Source organism: Amblyraja radiata, chromosome 2 (assembly GCF_010909765.2).
Source record: "Amblyraja radiata isolate CabotCenter1 chromosome 2, sAmbRad1.1.pri, whole genome shotgun sequence".
NCBI lineage: Eukaryota > Metazoa > Chordata > Chondrichthyes > Rajiformes > Rajidae > Amblyraja > Amblyraja radiata.
The window spans coordinates 118,045,642-118,066,210 of NC_045957.1; the positions used below are offsets into that span (position 1 = coordinate 118,045,642).

The following is a 20,569-nucleotide window of genomic DNA, read 5'->3' on the forward strand; positions in this document are numbered from 1 at the left end:
TGGTCAAGATGAGACTTTTAATTATATAGATTAGAGAACTAAAACTCAGTAACAAGTACTGGGGTGGCACGGTGACGCAGTGGTAGAGTTATTGTCTTACACAGCGCCAGAGACCCAGGTTTGATCCTGACTACGGGTGCTGTCTGTACGGAGTTTGTACGTTCTCCCCGTGACCTGCGTGGGTCTTCTCTGGGATCTCTGGTTTCATCCCACACTCCAAAGATGAACAGGTTTGTAGGTTAATTGGGTTCTGTAAAAATTTTTATTGTCCCTAGTGTATAGGATAGTGCTAGTGTATTGGGAAATCGCTGGTTGGCGTGGTCTCAGTGGGCCGAAGGGCCTGTTTCCACACTGTAAGTCTAATATAAATAAATCTTTAAAAATGTTATTTTGCTTTGTTGGAAATTTAACACAGCAAACAAAGTACGAAATGTGATGATATTATCAAATAAAACTCCTTATGGTCTTACGTTGATAGATCTAGTTAGATATTAAAGTACTAAAAGTTGGTAGCAAGTGACATTTAAGTATAATCCAAGCCACTCTGCAGCTATCTCCGCAAGAGAATTGTGGACGCAGCCCAGACCATCACACGAAACAACTTCCCTTCCATTGACTCCAGCTACACCTCATGCTGCCTCGGCAAGGCTAGCAGCATAATCAAGGGCCAGTCTCACCCCGGTCACTCCTTCTTCTCCCCTCTCCCATTGGGAAGAAGATACAGGTTTGGGCACACTAGAGGCAGGAAACATGTTCCCGATGTTGGGGGGGGGGGTCCAGAACCAGGGGCCACCGTTTAAGAATAAGGGGTAAGCCATTTAGAATGGAGATGAGGCCAATTCTCTGGATGCTTTCAAGAGAGAGTTAGATAGAGCTCTTAAAGAAAGCGGAGTCAGGGGATATGGGGAGAAGGCAGGAACGGGGTACTGATTGTGGATGATCAGCCATGATCACAGTGAATGGTGGTGCTGACTCGAAGGGCCGAATGGCCTACTCCTGCACCTATTGTCTATTGTCTAGAAGTGTGAACACGCACAACTCCAGATTCAGGAACAGTTTCTTCCTAGCTGTTATCAGACAACTGAATTATCCTACCAACAACTAGAGAGCACTACTGAGCTACCATCTACCTCATTGGTGACCCTTGGGCTATCATTAATCGGAACTTTACATGACTTTATCTTGCACTAAATGTTATTCCCTTTATCCTGTATTTGTACACAGTAGACGATCTGATTGTAATCATGTATTATCTTTCCGCTGTCTTTTCACTGTACCTCGGTACACATGACAATAAACAAAACAAAACTATCTGTTGGAGACAGAAGTGATTTGCAAGTTTGCAGGTGACACTAAAGTGGGTGGTATTGTAGATAGTGAAGATGGTTGCCAAATATTACAGCAGGATCTTGATCGGCTGGGCAGGTGGGCTAAGGAATGACTATTGCAATTTAATGCAGAGAAATGTGAGGTTTTTGGGAAGCCTAACATGGGCAGGACCTACACAGTGAATGGTAGAGATCTGGAGAATATTGTAGAGCTGAGGGATCTAGGAGTCCAGGTGCATGGTTCCTTGAAGGTGGAGTCACAGGTAGATCGGGTGGTCAAAAGGGCTTTTGGAACATTAGCCTTCATCAGTCAGAGTATTGAGTATAGATATTGGGGGATCATGTTGCAGTTATATAAGATGTTGGTGAGGCCGTATTTAGAGTATTGTGTTCAGTTCTGGGCACCATGTTATGGGAAAGATGCTGTCAAGCTGGAAAGGGTACAGAGAGGATTGACCAGGATGCTGCCGGGACTCGAGGCAGGAGGAAGATGGGTAAACCCTTTGGTCCACCGAGTTTGTACCGACCAGCGATCCCCGCACATTAACACTACCCTACACATACTTGGGACAATTTCACATTTATACATTTATACCAAGCCAATTAACCGAGAGACCTGAGATAGACACAAAAAGCTGGAGTAACTCAGTGAGACAGACCTTTCATAAGGTCATAAGGTCATAGGTGATAGGAGTAGAATGAGGCTATTTGGCCACAAGTCTACGCCATTCAATCCTGGCTGATCTATCTCTCCCTCCTAACCCCATTCTCCTGCCTTCTCCCCATAACCCCTGACACCCGTACTAACCAGAATCTATCTATCTCTGCCTTAAAAATATCCACAGATTTGGCCTCCACAGCCTTCTGTGGCAAAGAATTCCACAGATTCACTGCCCTAAAGAAAATTCTCCTCATCTCCTTCCTAAAAGAACGTCCTTTAATTCTGAGGCTATGACCTCTAGTCCTAGACTCTCCCACATCCTCTCGACATCCACTATCCAATCCTTTCACTATTCCGTATGTTTCAATGAGGTCCCCCCTTATTCTTCTAAACTCCAGCGAGTACAGGCCCAGTGCCGACAAATGCTCATCATAGGTTAACCTACTCATCCCTTTTTTCAGAACCGAAATGTCACCCATTCCTTCTCTCCAGAGATGCTGCCTGTCCCGCTGAGTTAGTCCAGCTTTTTGTGTCTATCTTCAGTTTTAACCAGCATCTGTAGTTCATGTGCACATTTAACCTCCAAACCTGTATGTCTTTGGAGTGTGGTAAGAAACCAGAGATCTCGGAGAAAACCCACGGGGAGAACGTACAAACTACGTACAGATGTTTCCGGGATTCCTGGGATGGCGGGACTGTCATTTGTTGGTAGAATGGAGTCGCTGGGCTTATATACTCTGGAATTTAGAAGGATGAGAGGGATTATTTTTCACACAGAGAGTGGTGAATCTCTGGAATTCTCTGCCACAGAAGGTAGTTGAGGCCAGTTCATTGGCTATATTTAAGAGGGAGTTAGATGTGGCCCTTGTAGCTAAAGGGATCAGGGGGTATGGAGAGAAGGCAGGTACAGGATACTGAGTTGGATGATCAGCCATGATCATATTGAATGGCGGTGCAGGCTCGAAGGGCCGAATGGCCTACTCCTGCATCTATTTTCTATGTTTCTATGTTTTTATGATATTATTGAAACATACAGTATAAGATTATTAAGGGTTTGGACGCGCTAGAGGTAGGAAACATGTTCCCGATGTTGGGGGAGTCCAGAACAAGGGGCCATAGTTTAACAATGAGGGTATGAATTGGAGGAATTGGAGGAATTGAGTGAAATCCAGGTTAGCCGGGAAGTGGTGTTGGGTAAATTAAATGGATTAAAGGCCGATAAATCCCCAGGGCCAGATAGGCTGCATCCCAGAGTACTTAAGGAAGTAGCTCCAGAAATAGTGGATGCATTAGTAATAATCTTTCACAACTCTTTAGATTCTGGAGTAGTTCCTGAGGATTGGCGGGTAGCAAACGTAACCCCACTTTTTAAGAAGGGAGGGAGAGAGAAAACGGGGAATTACAGACCAGTTAGTCTAACATCGGTAGTGGGGAAACTGCTAGAGTCAGTTATTAAACATGGGATAGCAGCACATTTGGAAAGTGGTGAAATCATTGGACAAAGTCAGCATGGATTTACAAAAGGTAAATCATGTCTGACGAATCTTATAGAATTTTTCGAGGATGTAACTAGTAGCGTGGATAGGGGAGAACCAGTGGATGTGGTGTATCTGGACTTCCAGAAGGCTTTCGACAAGGTCCCACATAAGAGATTAGTTTACAAACTTAAAGCACACGGCATTGGGGGTTCAGTATTGATGTGGATAGAGAACTGGCTGGCAAACAGGAAGCAAAGAGTAGGAGTAAACGGGTCCTTTTCACAATGGCAGGCAGTGACTAGTGGGGTACCGCAAGGCTCAGTGCTGGGACCCCAGCTATTTACAATATATATTAATGATCTGGATGAGGGAATTGAAGGCAATATCTCCAAGTTTGCGGATGACACTAAGCTGGGGGGCAGTGTTAGCTGTGAGGAGGATGCTAGGAGACTGCAAGGTGACTTGGATAGGCTGGGTGAGTGGGCAAATGTTTGGCAGATGCAGTATAATGTGGATAAATGTGAGGTTCTCCATTTTGGTGGCAAAAACAGGAAAGCAGACTATTATCTAAATGGTGGCCGACTAGGAAAAGGGGAGATGCAGCAAGACCTGGGTGTCATGGTACACCAGTCATTGAAAGTGGGCATGCAGGTGCAGCAGGCAGTGAAGAAAGCGAATGGTATGTTAGCTTTCATAGCAAAAGGATTTGAGTATAGGAGCAGGGAGGTTCTACTGCAGTTGTACAGGGTCTTGGTGAGACCACACCTGGAGTATTGCGTACAGTTTTGGTCTCCAAATCTGAGGAAGGACATGATTGCCATAGAGGGAGTGCAGCGAAGGTTCACCAGACTGTTTCCTGGGATGTCAGGACTGTCTTATGAAGAAAGACTGGATAGACTTGGTTTATACTCTCTAGAATTTAGGAGATTGAGAGGGGATCTTATAGAAACTTACAAAATTCTTAAGGGGTTGGACAGGCTAGATGCAGGAAGATTGCTCCCGATGTTGGGGAAGTCCAGGACAAGGGGTCACAGCTTAAGGATAAGGGGGAAATCCTTTAAAACCGAGATGAGAAGAACTTTTTTCACACAGAGAGTGGTGAATCTCTGGAACTCCCTGCCACAGAGGGTAGTCGAGGCCAGTTCATTGGCTATATTTAAGAGGGAGTTAGATGTGGCCCTTGTGGCTAAGGGGATCAGAGGGTATGGAGAGAAGGCAGGTACGGGATACTGAGTTGGATGATCAGCCATGATCATATTGAATGGCGGTGCAGGCTCGAAGGGCCGAATGGCCTACTCCTGCACCTAATTTCTATGTTTCTATGTTTCTATGTAAGCCATTTAGAACGGAAATGAGGAAAAACTTTTTCACGCAGAGAGTTGTGAGTGTGGAAGGCGGTGGAGGCATTTTTGTCTGGATGCTTTCAAGAGAGAGTTAGATGGAGCTCTTAAAGATAGCAGACTCAGGGGATATGGGAAGAAGGCAGAAACGGGGTACTGATTGTAGATGTGTTCAAGAAGGAACTGCAGATGCTGGAAGATCGAAGGTACACAAAATTGCTGGAGAAACTCAGCGGGTGCAGCAGCATCTATGGAGCGAAGGAAATAGGCGACGTTTCGAGCCGAAGAAGGGTTTCGGCCCGAAACGTCGCCTATTTTCTTCGCTCCATAGATGCTGCTGCACCCGCTGAGTTTCTCCAGCAATTTTGTGTACCTACTGATTGTACATGATCAGCCATGATCACATTGAATGGCTCTGCTGGGTCGAAGGGCCGAATGGCCTACGTGCACCTATTGTCTATTGTTTATTGTCTATTGACAAACGCCCGTAGTCAGGATTGAACCTGGGTCTCTGGTGCTGTAAGGCCTTAGCTGTACGGCTATGCCACCGTAAATGGATAGGGTGGTCAAGAAGGCTTGGGGCACATTGGCCTTCATCAGTCAGAATATTAAGTGTAGAAGTTGGGAGGTCATGTTACAGTTATACAAGATGTTGGCGAGGCCACATTTACAGTATCGTGTTCAGTTTTGGTCGCCACGCTATAGGAAAGATGTTGTCAAGCTTGAAAGGGTTCAGAGTAGATGTACCAGGATGTTGCCGGCACTCGAGGGCCTGAGCTATTTGCGAGCTGTTGAGTAGACTGGGACTCTATTCCTTGGAGTGCAGGAGGATGAGGGGTGATCTTATCGAGGTGTACAAAATCATGAGAGGAATAGATCGGGTAGATACACAGAGTCTCTAGTGCATGTATATTGTTGTTTCCATTTCGCAAATGTAAAAAAACCCATAATTTACTACTTATACAGTTTGACAGGATGTGAAATGATTACCAGCATTATTTGCTTCAGTGAATTATTGTTTTTAATTTCACTGCAGAAAATTATCATGCTGTAAGCAGCTAAAATTATCGACAATCCTCGTATAGAATAAATATGGGTTTCAACATCTAATGATATGCATTGAAATGTTCATGCTTAGACTCAGAGAGTGATACAGCGTGAAAACAGGCGCTTCAGCACAACTTGCACACACCGATCAACATGTCCCATCTACACTAGTCCCACCTGTCTGTGTTTGGCCTCTATCCTTCTGGTTTAGTTCAATTTAGTTTATTGCCACGTGTACTGAGGTATAGCGAAAAACGTTTTGTTACGTGCTAACCAGTGAGCAGAAAGGCAATACATGGGTACAATCAGTCCTTTTACAATGTATAGATACATGATAGGGGAATAACGTTTAATGCAAGGTAAAGCCAGCAAAGTCCGGTCAAGGATAGTCCAAGGGACATCAAAAAGGTAGATAGTAGCTCTGTACCTGTCCTATCCATAAACCTGTCCAAATATTTCTTATAACGTCGTGGTAGTCCCTGCCTCAACTATCTCCTCTGTCAGCTCGTTCCATACACCCACTACCCTCTGTGTGAAACAATTACCCCTCAGGTTCCTATTAAATCTTACCCCCCCACCCCCCCCCCCCCCATCATAGACCTATGTCCTCTGGTTCAAGATTCCCTTACTCTGCCCAGTCCATCACAGATCCCCACCATCGAAGGGATCTACAGGAGTCGCTGCCTCAAAAAGGCAGCCAGCATCATCTGAGACCCACACAACCCTGGTCACACACTCATTGCACCCCTGCCATCGGAAAGAAGGTACAGGAGCCTGAAAACTGTAGCCCAGGTTCAGGAGCAGCTTCTTCCCTACAGCCATCAGGCTATTAAACACAACAACCTGTACTTGGATAGGACAGGTTTGGAGAGATTTGGGCCAAATGCAGGCAGGTGGGACTAGTGTAGTTGGGACATGTTGTCTGGTGTGGGCAAGATGGGCCGAAAGGCCTGTTTCAACGCTGTATCACTCTATAACTCTATGAACCTTCAAACCACATAGACGGAGCCGTTGGTTTTGTCTTTTTTTGTTATTATGGGGTTTATTTGTTTTTTTATGTGTATATATATATATATATTACTAAAAGTCTGATCTTGACCACTTCCTGTTGTTCTGTATATTGATTTTAGAAAAAACACTGCCACTTACGGCTGTGATTTTTGGCCATCTTACTCAGAGTCCCCCTCCGCTGTGCAGGACAAGAGGATTTTTCCCATCAATGAAAAATAAGAGTTATTAGTGTTTAAAAAATGTTGAGATTCTCTCCTGAAGGCCACGCCCCTTCCAGAGGGACTATAAAAGCCGGAAGTGTTGAGTGCCTCAGTCAGTCTCTGCAAGATGGGGGAGCGAGAGGGTCACGTCTCTCAGTCAGAGCTGTGAATAACACTGAACACACGTCTACTAAACTGTGAGTGTTTTTACTGACCTGTCAGTGCCCTTAATGTGGTTTGAAAATATAGTTTGGAAATGCTAAAGCAGCGTTGCCTTTGGTTTGGAAATGCTAAAGCTGTGTTGCCTTTAGTTTGGAATTGTTAAAGCTGTGTTGCCTTTGGTTTGGAAATGCTAAAGCTGTGTTGCCTTTGGTTTGGAAATGCTAAAGCTGTGTTGCCTTTGGTTTGGAAATGCTAAAGCTGTGTTGCCTTTGGTTTGGAAATGCGAAAGCTGTGTTGCCTTTGGTTTGGAAATGCTAAAGCTGTGTTGCCTTTGGTTTGGAAATGCTAAAGCTGTGTTGCCTAATTAAAGTTGCCTTGCCTAATTAAAGTTGCCTTGCCTAATTAAAGTTGCCTTGCCTAATTAAAGTTGCCTTGCCTAATTAAAGTTGCCTTGCCTTCTATATAATTAAAAGTCTAATCTTGACCACTTCCTGTTTGCGCTTTATACTGATTTTAGAAAAAACGCTACCACGTACGGCTGTGATTTTTGGCCATCTTACTCAGAGTCCCCCGCTCATCAGGTGCAGAGGAATTTTCCCATCGATGAAAAATAAAAGAGTTATCAGTGTTTAAAAAATGTTGAGATTCTCTCTCCTGTCAATCACGCCATGAAGGCCACGCCCGTTCTGGTGGGAGGGAGGGAGGGAGGGACTATAAAACCCAGAAGTGTGGGCGTGGATCAGTCTCTGCAAGATGGAGGAGGGAGAGGTCACGACTCGCTGTCTTTAATAGCCTTGCACCCTGCTTGAAATGGTATGAAACTGCACTTGAATTTGGTGGACTTGCACCCTGCTTGAAATGGAATTTCAAGGAATAGCCGTGAGTCAACTGCTAGCCCACCAGCCGTGAGTGAGCTGCCAGCACAACAGGCTTGAGTGACTGAGCCGCCAGCCCAAGAATCCTTCGGCTCCCAATGTCCATACTAGCCCTCTGGAAACCAGGCCCTTCAGCCCACAACACCCATACTAGCGCTCCAGAGAGCACCCCCCCACTGGCCACCAATATTGGAATTGGTGGAGAGATGGAATATTGCGTTGGGGGACCAGCCCTCCCGTGTGATGCTGGGACCCAACGGGTCCCACTTAGTTTAGTATATATATATATATATATATATATATGAATTTCATTGTTGTATCTGGGACATGTGACAATAAAACACTCTTGTCTCTTGACTATTAAATTGACTACAACCTCCAAATAAGCTCTGAACTACTGTACATAGACCTGGGGGCATTGTTATGATTTTGCACTCGTATTGTTGGTTTGTATTTTATATACTGAACTTTTTTGTTGTTTATTTTGGTGTTCAGAGTGTACTATTTTAAAATATCAGTTGAGCTGCTGCAAGTAAGAATTTCATTGTTCCGTATTGGGACAAATTACAATAAAACACTCCTGACTCTCCTGGCTCTTGGTCAATTCCTTTCCTGGGTTTAGTTTAGTTAAGTTTGTTATTGTCACATGTCCAAAGGTAGAGTGAAAAGCTTTTTTGTTGCGTCCACAATCAACCGTCCACAGTGTACAGATACAGGATAAAAGGGTATGTCATTTAGTGCAAGATAAAAGTCTGGTAAAGTCTGATTAAAGATAGTTCAAAGGTCTCCAATGGGGTTGGTGGGAGGTCAGGACCGTTCTCTAGCTGGTGAGAAGACGGTTCAGTTGCCTGATAACAGCTGGGAGTCCTTGAATCTGGAATATGCACACTTCTGCACCTCTTGCCTGATGGGAGAGGGAAGAAGAGGGAGTGACCGGGGTGAGACTGGTCCTTGATACTGCTGGAAAAATTATTCACTGTACCTCGGTACATTTGACAATAATAAACTAAGCTAAACAAATTCCTAATATTCTGTAAAGCAGCAATTTTGCTTTTCTTCATCATAGTTCTCACTGCCAAAAGTTGTCAATCAACTCTTTTTTATATCTTAATTACATCTTGGGCGACATGGTAGTGTAGTGGTAGAGGCCTCACATCGCCAGAGACCCGGGTTCCATCCTGACTATGGGTGCTGTCTGTACAGTGTTTGTACGTTCTCCCTGTGACCATGTGGGTTTTCTCCGGGTGCTCTGGTTTCATCCCACACGCCAAAGAAATACAGATTTGTATGTAAATTGGTTTCGGTAAAATTGTAAATTGACCCTAGAATGTAGGATAGTGCTAGTGTACTGGTCGGCACGGACCTGGTGGGCTGAAGGGCCTATTTCGGCGTTGTATCTCCCAAGTCTAAAGTTTTGTGAAGTGCTATAAGTTTAGTTTAGTTTAGAGATACAGTGTGGAACCCAGGTCTCTGGTGCTGTAAGTGTCTAAAGCTGAATTTCTAAGAATGCATGCTGGCAGATATTTAAAAATTAATATTCCACTGTCATTCTCTACACATCCATTCACCACTTACATTGTAGTTACAATTTGTGACTCATTTATCGTACTCTAAATATTTTATCCATAAATTTAGAACTATAAAACAGAACATTCACGTTGATGTTCGTAGTACAAGACATATTGTTCCATTTGCCACCAAGATTTACATTATGTCAATGTACTGTAAAATAATCTTAGTGTCGAACAGCACGGAAACAGGCCCTTCGGCCCAGCTTGTCAATGCCAACCAAGATGCTCCATCTACACTAGTTCCATTTGCCTGCTTTTGGCCCATATCCTTCTATACCTTGGATACAAGGAACTGCAGATACTGGTTCACCAAGAATATTTACAGAGTGCTGGAGTAAGTCGATGGGCAGGCAGCATCTCTGGAGAACATGGATAAGTTACTTATTCGAGTCTGAAGAAGGGTTCCCAATCGAAACGTCACCCATCCACGTTCTCCAGAGATGCTGCCTGGCCCGGTTGAGTTACCCCAGCACTCTGTGAAATGTCACCCATCCACGTTCGCCAGAGATGCTGCCTGACCCACTGAGTTACTGCCAAAAGAGTATTTTCCTTGAAACCTTTCCCATACATGAACATATTCAAATGTTTTTTAAATATTGTTATAGTACCTGCCTAAACTACCTTCTCTGGCAGCTTGTTCCATACACCCACCTACGTGAGATTATGAGGAAAGGAGAGAGAGAGAGAGAAAGAGAGAGAGAGAGAGAGAGAGAGAGCGAGAGAGAGAGAGAGAGAGAGAGAGAGAGAGAGAAAGTGAGTGAGTGACAGAGTGAGTGTGAAGGAGTGTGAGTGTGTGAGAGGGTAAGAAAGAGTGACTGACTGAGGAAGATAGAAAAGGGCGAGTGTGACAGAGGTTGAGTGAGTGTGGGAAAGAGGATGAGAGAGTGTGAGCGAGAGAATGAGTGTGAGTGAGAGATAGTGTGAGTGGTTGGGTGAGCGTGTGAGTGTGAGATAAAAGAGTGTGAGAGTGAGAGGAAGTGTGTGAGAGAGTGAATGTGAGAGAGTGTGTGAGGGTGTGTGAATGAAAGGCAATGAGTCAGGGGGTGAGTGAGTGAGTGTGAGTGGATGAGGGATAGAGTGAGTGTGGGTGAGTGTGACAGTGATAGTGTGTGAGTAGGAGAGTGTGTGAGATAAAGTATGTGAGAGAGAGGGTGGAAGAGTGATTAAGAGGGTGAATGAGGGAGAGTTAGAGGGATGAAGAGAGATAGGGAGAGAGGGAGTGTGAGAGGGAGGTAATGAGAGTGAGGGAGTGAGTGAGAGGAGAGAGAGGAGGAGAGGGAGGGAGAGAGGCAATGAGTGAGTGAGTGTGAGAGTGAGGGAGAGAAAGAGGGAGTGAGAGAATGTGAGAAAGGAGAAGAGGGTGAGGTGGAAAGAGGGAGGGAGGCAGATTGAGGTAATGAGAGGGAAGGAGTGCGTGAGCGACAGTGAGTGAGAGAGAGGGAGAGAGGGAGGGGAGGGAAGGAGAGAGGAGAAGGATGGAGAGAAGGAGGGGTGAGAGGAGGAGAGGGAAGGAGAGAGAGAGGTGGGGGAGGGGGGAATGGGGAAAAGAAGAGAGAGGGGAGAGAGAGTGAGGAGAAGTGAGTGATGGAGAGAAGGAAGAGAGAGAGGAGTGAGAGAGGAGAGATGAGAAGAGGAGAGGAGAGAGGGGTGTGAGTAAGAGGAAGGAGAGAGAAGAGAGGAGAGGTCAGTGAGAGGGAGAAAAGGGGAGAGGAGAGGAGGAGGTGCGGCGGAGTGTGAGTCCGCTGCCGGAGCTCTAGAGCGGCGCGGTCGTGAGCGGGGGCCCCGCGGAGCGGCTGTGCGTGGAGGGTGCCCGGGGCGCGGTGGAGTGGCGGAGGCGACCGGAGCGGGAAGTTGTGAGGGAGAGGCGTGTGTGCCGGGCGAGTAAGGGGAGCTGGAAAGGCGGCGGCGCGAGAAGGCAGAGGGGGCGAGCTCGTGTGAGCGCGAGGGCGCGCGGAGAGGAGGAGAGGGGAGAGGGGAGAGGAGGAGGAGAGGGGAGGGGGAGAGAGGCGAGAGTCGAGGAGAGGGCGGAGGGGGTGGGCCGGCGTGTGAGTGCGGGACCGTGAGCGGAGAGGTGGTGCTCCGTGCGTGAGAGAGAGTGCGTGCGAGCGTGAGTGTGAGTGGAGCGCGTGTCGTGCGTGCGAGCGTGTAGCGCGCGTGCGTGAGTGCGAGAGCGCGTGAGCGCGCGCGTGAGTGAGTGATTGCGCGAGTGAGTGGTGAGTGAGTGAGCGATGCGTGAGCGCGGAGTGAGTGCGTGCGCGAGTGCGTGAGGGAGAGTGCGTGCGTGTGCGGAGTGAGGGCGAGTGTGCGTGCTGAGTGAGTGCGTGCGCGCGAGAGTGAGTGCGAGAGCGAGGGCGTGAGCGAGTGCGCGAGTGCGAGAGCGAGAGGTGAGTGAGTGCGTGCGATGCGAGCGTGCGTGACGCGGTGAGTGTGCGAGGAGGTGGCGAGCGCGTGGTGAGTGAGAGAGAGAGCGTGAGTCGTGAGCGCGTGCGTGGAGTGAGTGGCAGAGAGAGCGTGAGAGGCGTGCGTGAGTGCCGGAGCGTGCGTGAGTGCGAGCGCGAGTGAGTGGTGAGAGAGGTGATGCGGTGAGTGGTGAGCGAGGAGTGCCGAGCGGTGGTGACGAGAGTAGAGAGTGCGTGAGTGAGTGAGTGTGAGAGAGTGAGAGAGAGAGAGTGAGAGAGTGAGCGAGTGAGCGAGTGAGCGAATGAGTGTGAGAGAGAGAGTGAGTGAGAGTGAGTGAGTGAGTGAGAGGGTGTGAGAGATAGATAGAGAGTGAGTGAGTGAGTGAGTGAGTGAGTGAGTGAGTGAGTGAGTGAGTGAGAGTGAGTGAGAGAGAGAGAGTGAGTGAGTGAGTGAGTGCCAGCTGCGGTTCAGGCGCTCCCCGGCAGAGGCAGTGTGGAGCCTGCGTGGCGCCGGGAGCGTCCTCGCGTGGCCATTTAAAGCGCGAGGGATGTACTTAGAGCGAGTGTGAGCGCGCGCGCGCGAGTGAGTCGCCGCCGCCGCTGCTGCCGCCGCCAGCCAGAGCGCGAGCCCGAGCCCGAGCGCGAGCCCGAGCCAGCCCGGCTAACCGGCGTGTGTGTGTGTATGTGGGAGACTCGGGCAGCTCGGGCACCACTCTCAACGTGACCACATTATTTTACCCCCCTTCTCCTCCCTCTCTCTCTCTCTCCCCCCTCTCTCTCTCTCTCCCCCCTCCCCTCCAATGCTTCTGATTCAAGATGTAACTTCAAATTTTCCTTCATTGTTAAATTCAACTTGGGTCTACATTTCTGTTCTCTGCTGAGGCTCTTTTTAATTTCTTTTTTTCCCCCTTTTCCAGTGACTGGCTCGACGAGCTTTTTGTTTTATTTCTTTTTGAAGGGGGGGGGAGATAAGAGTTCTTTCGGGGGTTTTTTGGAAGAAAAAAAATTGAATTATTTATTTCTTCTCTCTTTTCCTTCCCATCCCCAACTTCGGATTTTAATCTTTCTCTCTCACACCACACTACACTCACACTCACACTCACAACAACAAAAAAGAGAAGGCAGCAAGGAGAGAAAGAGGGCGAGCTTTGTAAATACAGGGTTTTTTTTTATTCATCCCACCTCGAGGAGATTTGATTTAATGTGGAATTTTCTCCCCTTCGCAAAGAAAATTGGAACAACAGAATGACCAGAGAAAGACCCAAGAGGAATATAATTCACAAAAGATTAGTAAGTGGCTTCCGAACTTGTTTCTTGTTCGAATGGTGTTTTAAATGTTTAAATCCTGAGGAGATTTCGAGGGGCTGGTTTGGCTGTAACATATGTGTGGTTTAAAAAAAATAAAACGCAAGGCTTTCCTTTTTTTTGTCGCTTTTGTCATGATTTTTGAGGGGAAAGCTGTTTAATCCTACCTGGTTTGTGATTATTATATCATTATTTTTCCTTCTCCCTTAATTTTGTAGACACAATGATTTCCTTTCATGGGTTTGTCTGAATTTGAACACCTACACACAAAAAAACCTTTCCCTTTGGTGTTTTGGCTGCTCGGAAAGAGAGGCTGTTTGGTTTTATATATATTTGTGGATATATATATATATATTGGTTGATATGGGTCGAGTTATTTAATGGTGTTTGAGCCGGCCTCTTGTGTTGCAAAGCTTCCTTGTGTGAAGGGGAAGAGGAGAGAGAGGGGGGGGTGCAATCATTCCCCTCTCTCTACACGAATACTTGCCACTGACTACTAATTTTTTTTCGGCCGCCCGTCTAGCATTCCCCTTTTGCTAATTATTTTTTAATTCCTCTCCTCCCTTTAACATTGTTTTTTGCTCCCCATTTTGGATCTTTCCACCGCCGCCGGTCGCTTCTGCTCGCGTTAATAATGGCAACCTGCATCGTCTTGTTGTTGAACTCGTATGCCTGAGCAGGTTTCTTCTCTCCCTCTTTCCCAAGCAGCTGGGCAGTTTTTTTTACCCCCATCGTTTTCCCTCACCATGCAATCCCCAATTTAATGCAGGCTTTTGTGCAAGTTGCCATTTTATTTCAGACGAGTTTTTTTGTTTTGTTGTGTGTGTGTTTTTGGTGATTGCCACATGGTCACGCTGTAATCTGGTTGCAATGTTTGCATTGCATTCCCCCCTCTTTCTCTCTCCCCCCCCCCTTTCCAAAACCTTTTATTCAAAGAAAAGGTTACTGTCTGCAGTTGGCGGATGTGGACGTGAATTATTCAGGGCCTGTAGGTAAATGGGGGAGATTGCAGTAGTTTAAAAGGCTTGAATTGCAGTTTGGTTTACAAAAAAGGGTCTAGGTTTCTCATGAGTGCTCGCAGTATTTTTTTTTGGAGGAGAGGAGGTCTCTTGACTCGATTAAATAAATGATCACATTCGCTACAGATGATGATGGCACTTTATTGTCTGACTTAACTCGGTTGCATGTAATGACTTCGATTGGGACCACAATGTTCCTAACCCCCTTGTAACCTTGCCAAAGGAAAACTACTCTCTTCCCTCTCCCTAAATCACCCTGGGAGAGGTTTTTATTGTCCCATCTCCATAACTTGTCAAAATTGCTGATTGCATAGAAAGCAATCCATGTGCCACACGGAAACAAACGACTTGCAAAAAAAAATTTAAAAGACCAAACCGGGTGCATTTTAAAAGGAACATCTGACGCATTGCAGGGTTTGCTAAAAGTTTAAATGCCTATAAAACCCCTACAAGGCAATAGGTTGCTTGCATTTAATCCGTGGCAATTGCTTTAAAGAAGAGGCCTTGCAGGGGAGGAGTGGGGAGTGGGGGGGAGAGGAAAGCGTACAAGGCAATAGGCTGCGTTTAGCTTGCATTTAATCTCTTTGCAATTGCAATAAAGGAGAAGCCTTGAAGTTTTGAGTGGTGCTAGTGCATGGGTTTTTTTTCGCAAAAAGAAAAGCAAATCGGCACAAAGTTGGGGTGTCTTTGCAAAGGACCTGATCGCCTTGGTTTTTTCCTTCCCTTCCCTCTTATCTCCTCTCTCATCGTCATAGCCCCTCTGCCTGGTTGCACTGCGGGATGGCCGAGGCTGCAGCGGGCCCTTTTGCAACAAGTCGGCGCGAGGGGAAGAGGGGCTTACATTTTTTTTAATTCTTGCATTTAATCCTTTTGCGATTGATGTAAAGAAGAAACCTTGCCACTAAACGAAAGGGGGGTTGAATATGGTGACTATGTTGCTGGTGCATGTTTTTTACAAAAAACAAATTGGCAGTAAGTTTCTGCAATGGACCTGGTCGCATTATTTTCCCTCTCATCACCCTTGTGCCTGGTTGCACTCGCAGTTTTTGCATGTATTTTTTTATTGCTTGCATTTAATCCGTTGCAATTTCTTTTAAGAAGAAACCTTGCAGCAAAACGAAAGGGGAGAAGTTTTGAATACGGTGTTGGTGCATGATGTTTATTGCAAAACAAAGCAAATTGACAGAAAAGTTGGTGCGTCTTTGCAATGGACCTGGTCGCCTTCTTTCCTTCCCTGTATTTGTTCCCTTTGCCCCAGCGCCTGCTTGCACCCGGCTCGAGGGGTTTGCATTTTTTTGCTTGCATCTAATCCTTTGCAAATTGACACAAGTTGGAGTAATTTAGCGGGTCAGGCAGCATCTCTGGCGAGAAGGAATTTGTGACGTTTCGGGTTGAGACCAGTTTTAATCCTTTGCAAAATGCTTTGACGAAGAAACCTTGCAACAAAACGAAAGGGGATAAGTTTTGAATAAGTTGCTGGTGCATGGTCTTTTTGACAAATTGGTAGAAAAGTTGATGTCTTTCAAATGGTACACAAAATTGCTGGAGAAACTCAGCGGGTGCAGCAGCATCTATGGAGCGAAGGAAATAGGCGACGTTTCGGGCCGAAACCCTTCTTCAGACTCTTTCAAATGGACCTGGTGGCATTGCTTCCTTCCCTGTGTCTCCTCTCCTTGCCCCTAGCGCCTGGTTGCACCCGGCTCGAAGGCTTGCATTTAATTCTTTGCATATGCTTCGAAGAAGAAACCTTGCAACAAAACGAAAGGGGGGCTTTAATGGGTAAACGCTGCTGGTGCATGGACGCCAAAATAAAAGCAAACTGACAGAAAATTTCGTGTCTTTGCAATGGACCTGGTGGCCTTTCTTCCTTCCCTGCCTCTCCTCTCTCCTTGGTTGTTTGCACTGCGGGATGCAACAAGTCGGCTTGGGAGGAGGAGATGGGGGGGGGGGGGGGGGGGGGGGGGGGAGAGACCTATGGAACGTTGTGTCGGCCGCAACGTCACCGCGGGTCCGGAACTTGGGACACGAGGAGGAGAGCCGGCCCCCGTGACGTCACAATGGAGGGGGGCGGTGCACGGCCGGCGGCGCGGCTCCCACGTGACCGCATTTTTAATTCACAAAAAGATAAATGTGGCCCAGATATATTTGCAGACACTCGCCGCGTCCTTGCACCGTTGCAAGCCCCCCCCCCCCCCCCGCTTTATTTACCCCCCCCTCCCGCTAAAATCTGCCAAGAGTGACAAATGTTAACCCTAAAGATTTATTATGCAAAAATAACGCCTGTGCATTCCCGGAGGTGTTTTGTTTTTTCTTCATGCAGAGAGATTCGCATGCATTCTTTTCACAATTTATTGAAATGCAATGATATGAAATGCATTGCACTGACATGCATTGCCATGAATTGCATTGGACTGAAATTCAATGAAATGCATTGCACTTCAGTGAAACGCAATGCAATGAAATCCAATGAAGTGCAATGTACTGCATGACTAGTGGATTTTGGGAAGGTAAGGTGAAGCACTGCATCCAGTTATCGCTGCATTCCCTTTTTTGTTTGCATAATTCCATACATGTCTTGTAATGAAGCAATTGCATTAAGCTTGCAGGTGGAATGACTGCATTTGCAAGGTATAAGATTTCGGCCTGCATAGCTGCTACCTGATGCATGTTGTCTAGAATTGTCCCCTCAGACATGCTTATACCTTGATGTCTGAATATGAAAAAATATATTTATAAATTATACCGTTATAGTCTGAAGAAGGGTCTCGACCTGGAATGTCACCCATTCCTTCTCTCCAGAGATACTGCCTGTCCCACTGAGTTACTCCAGCATTTTGTGTCTAGTACCTTCTGCTGACCTCGATGCTTCACTATGTTTCCCCCTTTTTTGCCTGCTAGAGAAATGTAAATTATTGTAAATGTATATCCGTGTTTGCTTCAATAGCGGTATGTTTCCTTTTTGAAGAAATTGAGGCATGTTTGCTGATGATATGAACACACATGGAAGGGCATGTTTAGAAAGATACAGCACTGAAACGGGGCCCTTCGGCCCACATGCCGACAAGCGATTACCCCGTACACAAACGCACACACCAAAGCAGATTAACCTTCAAACCTGTACGTCGTTGGAGTGTGGGAGGAAACTGGGGCACCCAGAGAAAACCCAACAAGGTCACGGGGAGAAAGTACAAACCAACAGCACCCGTAGTCAGGATTGAACCCTGATCTTTGGCAATGCAACTCTACCGCTCTGCCACCAGTGTTGTGATCCGGACATTGTCATTCCGTAATAGGATATGGGAGGATTGAATGGTTGTATGTAAAACCTGTCAAATTGAGGTTTTTTTTAAATGTCGAAGTGTGAGGTCATGTACTTTGGTAAGAGGAATCAAAAGCAGGGTTATCTAAATGGATAGAGAGAGAGATTGCAAATATATATTCTAGTGCATGCATTGCAACATGTTAAGTAGGTTCAATTAGTAGTTAGTGCAAATAGTTTTTAGTTTATAGATACTGCGCGGAAACGATCCCTTCGTCCCCACGAGTCCGTGCCCACCACCAATCCCCGAGCACTAACACTATCCTACACATACTAAGCACAATTTACAATATTTACCGAAGCCAGTTAACCTACAAACCTGTACGTCTTGAATGTGGGAGGAAACCGCAGACCCCGGAGAAAATCCACGTGGGTCACAGGGAGAACGTACCATCTCCGTACAGACAGCGCCCATAGACAGGATCCAACCCGAGTTCCTGGCTGCAGTGAGGCTGCAACTCTACTGCTGCACTGCTGTTTCCCTATTGTTTTGTAAGCACAGTTTAGGTTTGTAAACACAGTACTCGATATATAACATAATAATCAAACAAACAAAAATAAATTCAAACAATAAAATAACTATATCGTTCAAAACAAAACAAACCCTAAGAACGGGTTACAGGTCCTGTATAAAAGAGATCTACTGGGTAAATGTTTAAGATACTGAGGGGAGCTGGGAAGAAGCTGAAATTAAACCTGGTGTTCGCGGTTTTCGGGAACCTTCTCCCTGACATTAGCATTGAATAAGAACATGGCCAGATTTGAATCTTTGATATTGGGTGCACATTTCAGTGGTGGGGAGGTAAGTAAGTATGATGGTCCAAGCAATGCTTTTTAATTTAGACAAAGGTCATGTGATAGGAGGGTCTTTTTTTTTTCTTTTCCCCTGTTATGTACTATATTTACATATTCTGTTGTGCTGCAGCAAGTAAGAATTTCATTGTCCCATCCGGAACACTAGGGGTGCCGCATTCATTGCAGCCTCTGCCTACAGTCTGTCTGTTTTTCTATCTTTTAAAAAATTTTAGTTTGTTTAAAAAGTACGTTTTGGAGGATTTTTAAAGTATTTCTATGTGGGGGAGGGGGGAAGGGTAAGAGGGAAACCGTTTCTCAGTCACTTCCTGGCGAGGATGTGACTATTTTCTGAGTCGCATCTTCCCACCCCCCTCTTGCAGCCTACCAACTGGATTGGCACGGCCTTTCCTGCCGGGGACCAGACCAAAGCTTCAGTAGCTTCAGCACTGGATTCACCGCAGAGCAGGCGATGCCTTACCTGGATCACCGTTTGAAGCTCCGGAGTGTTGGGCCTGCTGCTTCAAGATCGCGGAGCTGTGGTTTGCAGAGCTTCCAGCACGGGCGGCGCTGAATTCGACGTCGCAGAGTCCTGGGATCCCTTTGCCGAGGGCCGCCAGCGTAAATCTCCGCCCAGCTCGGCCTGTGGACTTTGGGAGCCGCGGTCTCCGGTAGGGAGTGGTTGATTCGGAAGTCCATGCCGCTGAGAATGTTCTCCCGTTCCGACGTCGGATTCCATCATCCGGCAAGCGGGCCTGAACATCGGGCCGCACATAGTGGCGACAGCGAGGGGTTCACCACGGGTGAACAACAGAGGACAACAGAGGTGGATGACTGAAATTTGGTGCCTTCCCTCACTTTGATTCCATTGTGTGGGGATGTCTATGTTAAAGACTATCGTGTTCTGTGCTCTTTTTACTCGTATGGCTGTATGCTGACCACACATTTCACTGTACCAATTGGTACATGTGACAAATGAATGCATCTTGTCAATAAAACACTCTTGACTCTTGACCCATGCCTTCTCTCCAGAGATGCTGCCCGTCCTGCTGAGTTACTCCAGCATTTTGTGTACATTGGCTCATCAAATCTACTCTGCCATTCATTTGTGGCTGATCGTTCTCTCCGTCCTAACCCCATTCTCCTGCCTTCTCCCCATAACCCCTGAGTAGCCACAAATGAATGGCAGAGTAGATTTGATGAGCCAATGTACACAAAATGCTGGAGTAACTCAGCAGGACGGGCAGCATCTCTGGAGAGAAGGCATGGGTCAAGAGTCAAGAGTGTTTTACTAATCAAGAATCTATCTACCTCCGCCTTTATAATATCTATTGACTGGGCCTCCAGGCCTTTCTGCCCACCGTGACCATGCCGACCATCGATCAATCTGTACACTAATGCTATCCTACACACTAGAGGGACAATTTACAATCTTTATCGAAGCTAATTAACCTACAAACCTGTGCCTTTGGAGTGTGGGAGGAAACAGCAGATCCCGGAGAAAACCCACTCGGGTCACAGGGAGAACGTACAAACTCCGTGCAGACAGGTTCCTGGCACTGTTACTCTACTGCTGTGCCGCCCTTATTGTTTTGTAAGCACAGTATAGGTTTGTGAACACAGTACTCGGTATATAACACAATAATCAAACAAACAAAAAGAAATCCGATAAATTATATAAGATAATATTGTGCAAAACAAACCCCCTCCCCCCCCCCCCCCCGAAGTCCCTGGTACAATCAACACAGCTTGTAGTTTGATGTTTAGTTGGTGTTTGTACTGTTCAATAGGTGGGGATCGCTGGTCAGTGTTGACTCAGTGGGCCGAAGGACCTGTTTCCACTCTATCTCCAAACCAAACAGCCTTCCTAAACCGCTTACATACGATAATGTCTAACCTTTGTGTCGCTGAAAAATGTCGTGCTGCTCCTAGGTCATTCATATATGGAATTGTTAGGGTGACCAGTACACGTCCTTGTGCAATGTCCTGTCAATTTGTGTAGGAAGGAACCGAAGATAGACACAAAATGATGGAGTAACTCAGCGGGTCAGGAAGTATCTCT

At 46.4% G+C, this 20,569-nt stretch overlaps 1 protein-coding gene and 1 long non-coding RNA gene across 4 annotated transcripts in view; one reads left to right on the top strand and one right to left on the bottom strand.

The window, feature by feature from the left end:
- LOC116967661 overlaps positions 1-13,254 on the bottom strand; it is a 16,892-nt gene extending 3,638 nt beyond the window's left edge. The window contains exon 1 of the long non-coding RNA XR_004410303.1: positions 13,176-13,254. This is a non-coding gene — a long non-coding RNA (uncharacterized LOC116967661). The remainder of the gene's footprint in view (positions 1-13,175) is intronic.
- The window catches only part of jarid2 (jumonji and AT-rich interaction domain containing 2), a 336,587-nt gene continuing 328,679 nt past the window's right edge, over positions 12,662-20,569 (top strand). Inside the window, exon 1 of one of the 3 annotated variants that reach the window (XM_033014235.1) lies at positions 12,662-13,362. In XM_033014235.1, coding sequence (XP_032870126.1) covers positions 13,318-13,362 — 45 coding nt within the window. In that variant the 5' untranslated portion in view covers positions 12,662-13,317. The remainder of the gene's footprint in view (positions 13,363-20,569) is intronic. The other 2 variants (XM_033014236.1, XM_033014234.1) reach the window with 2 other exon arrangements.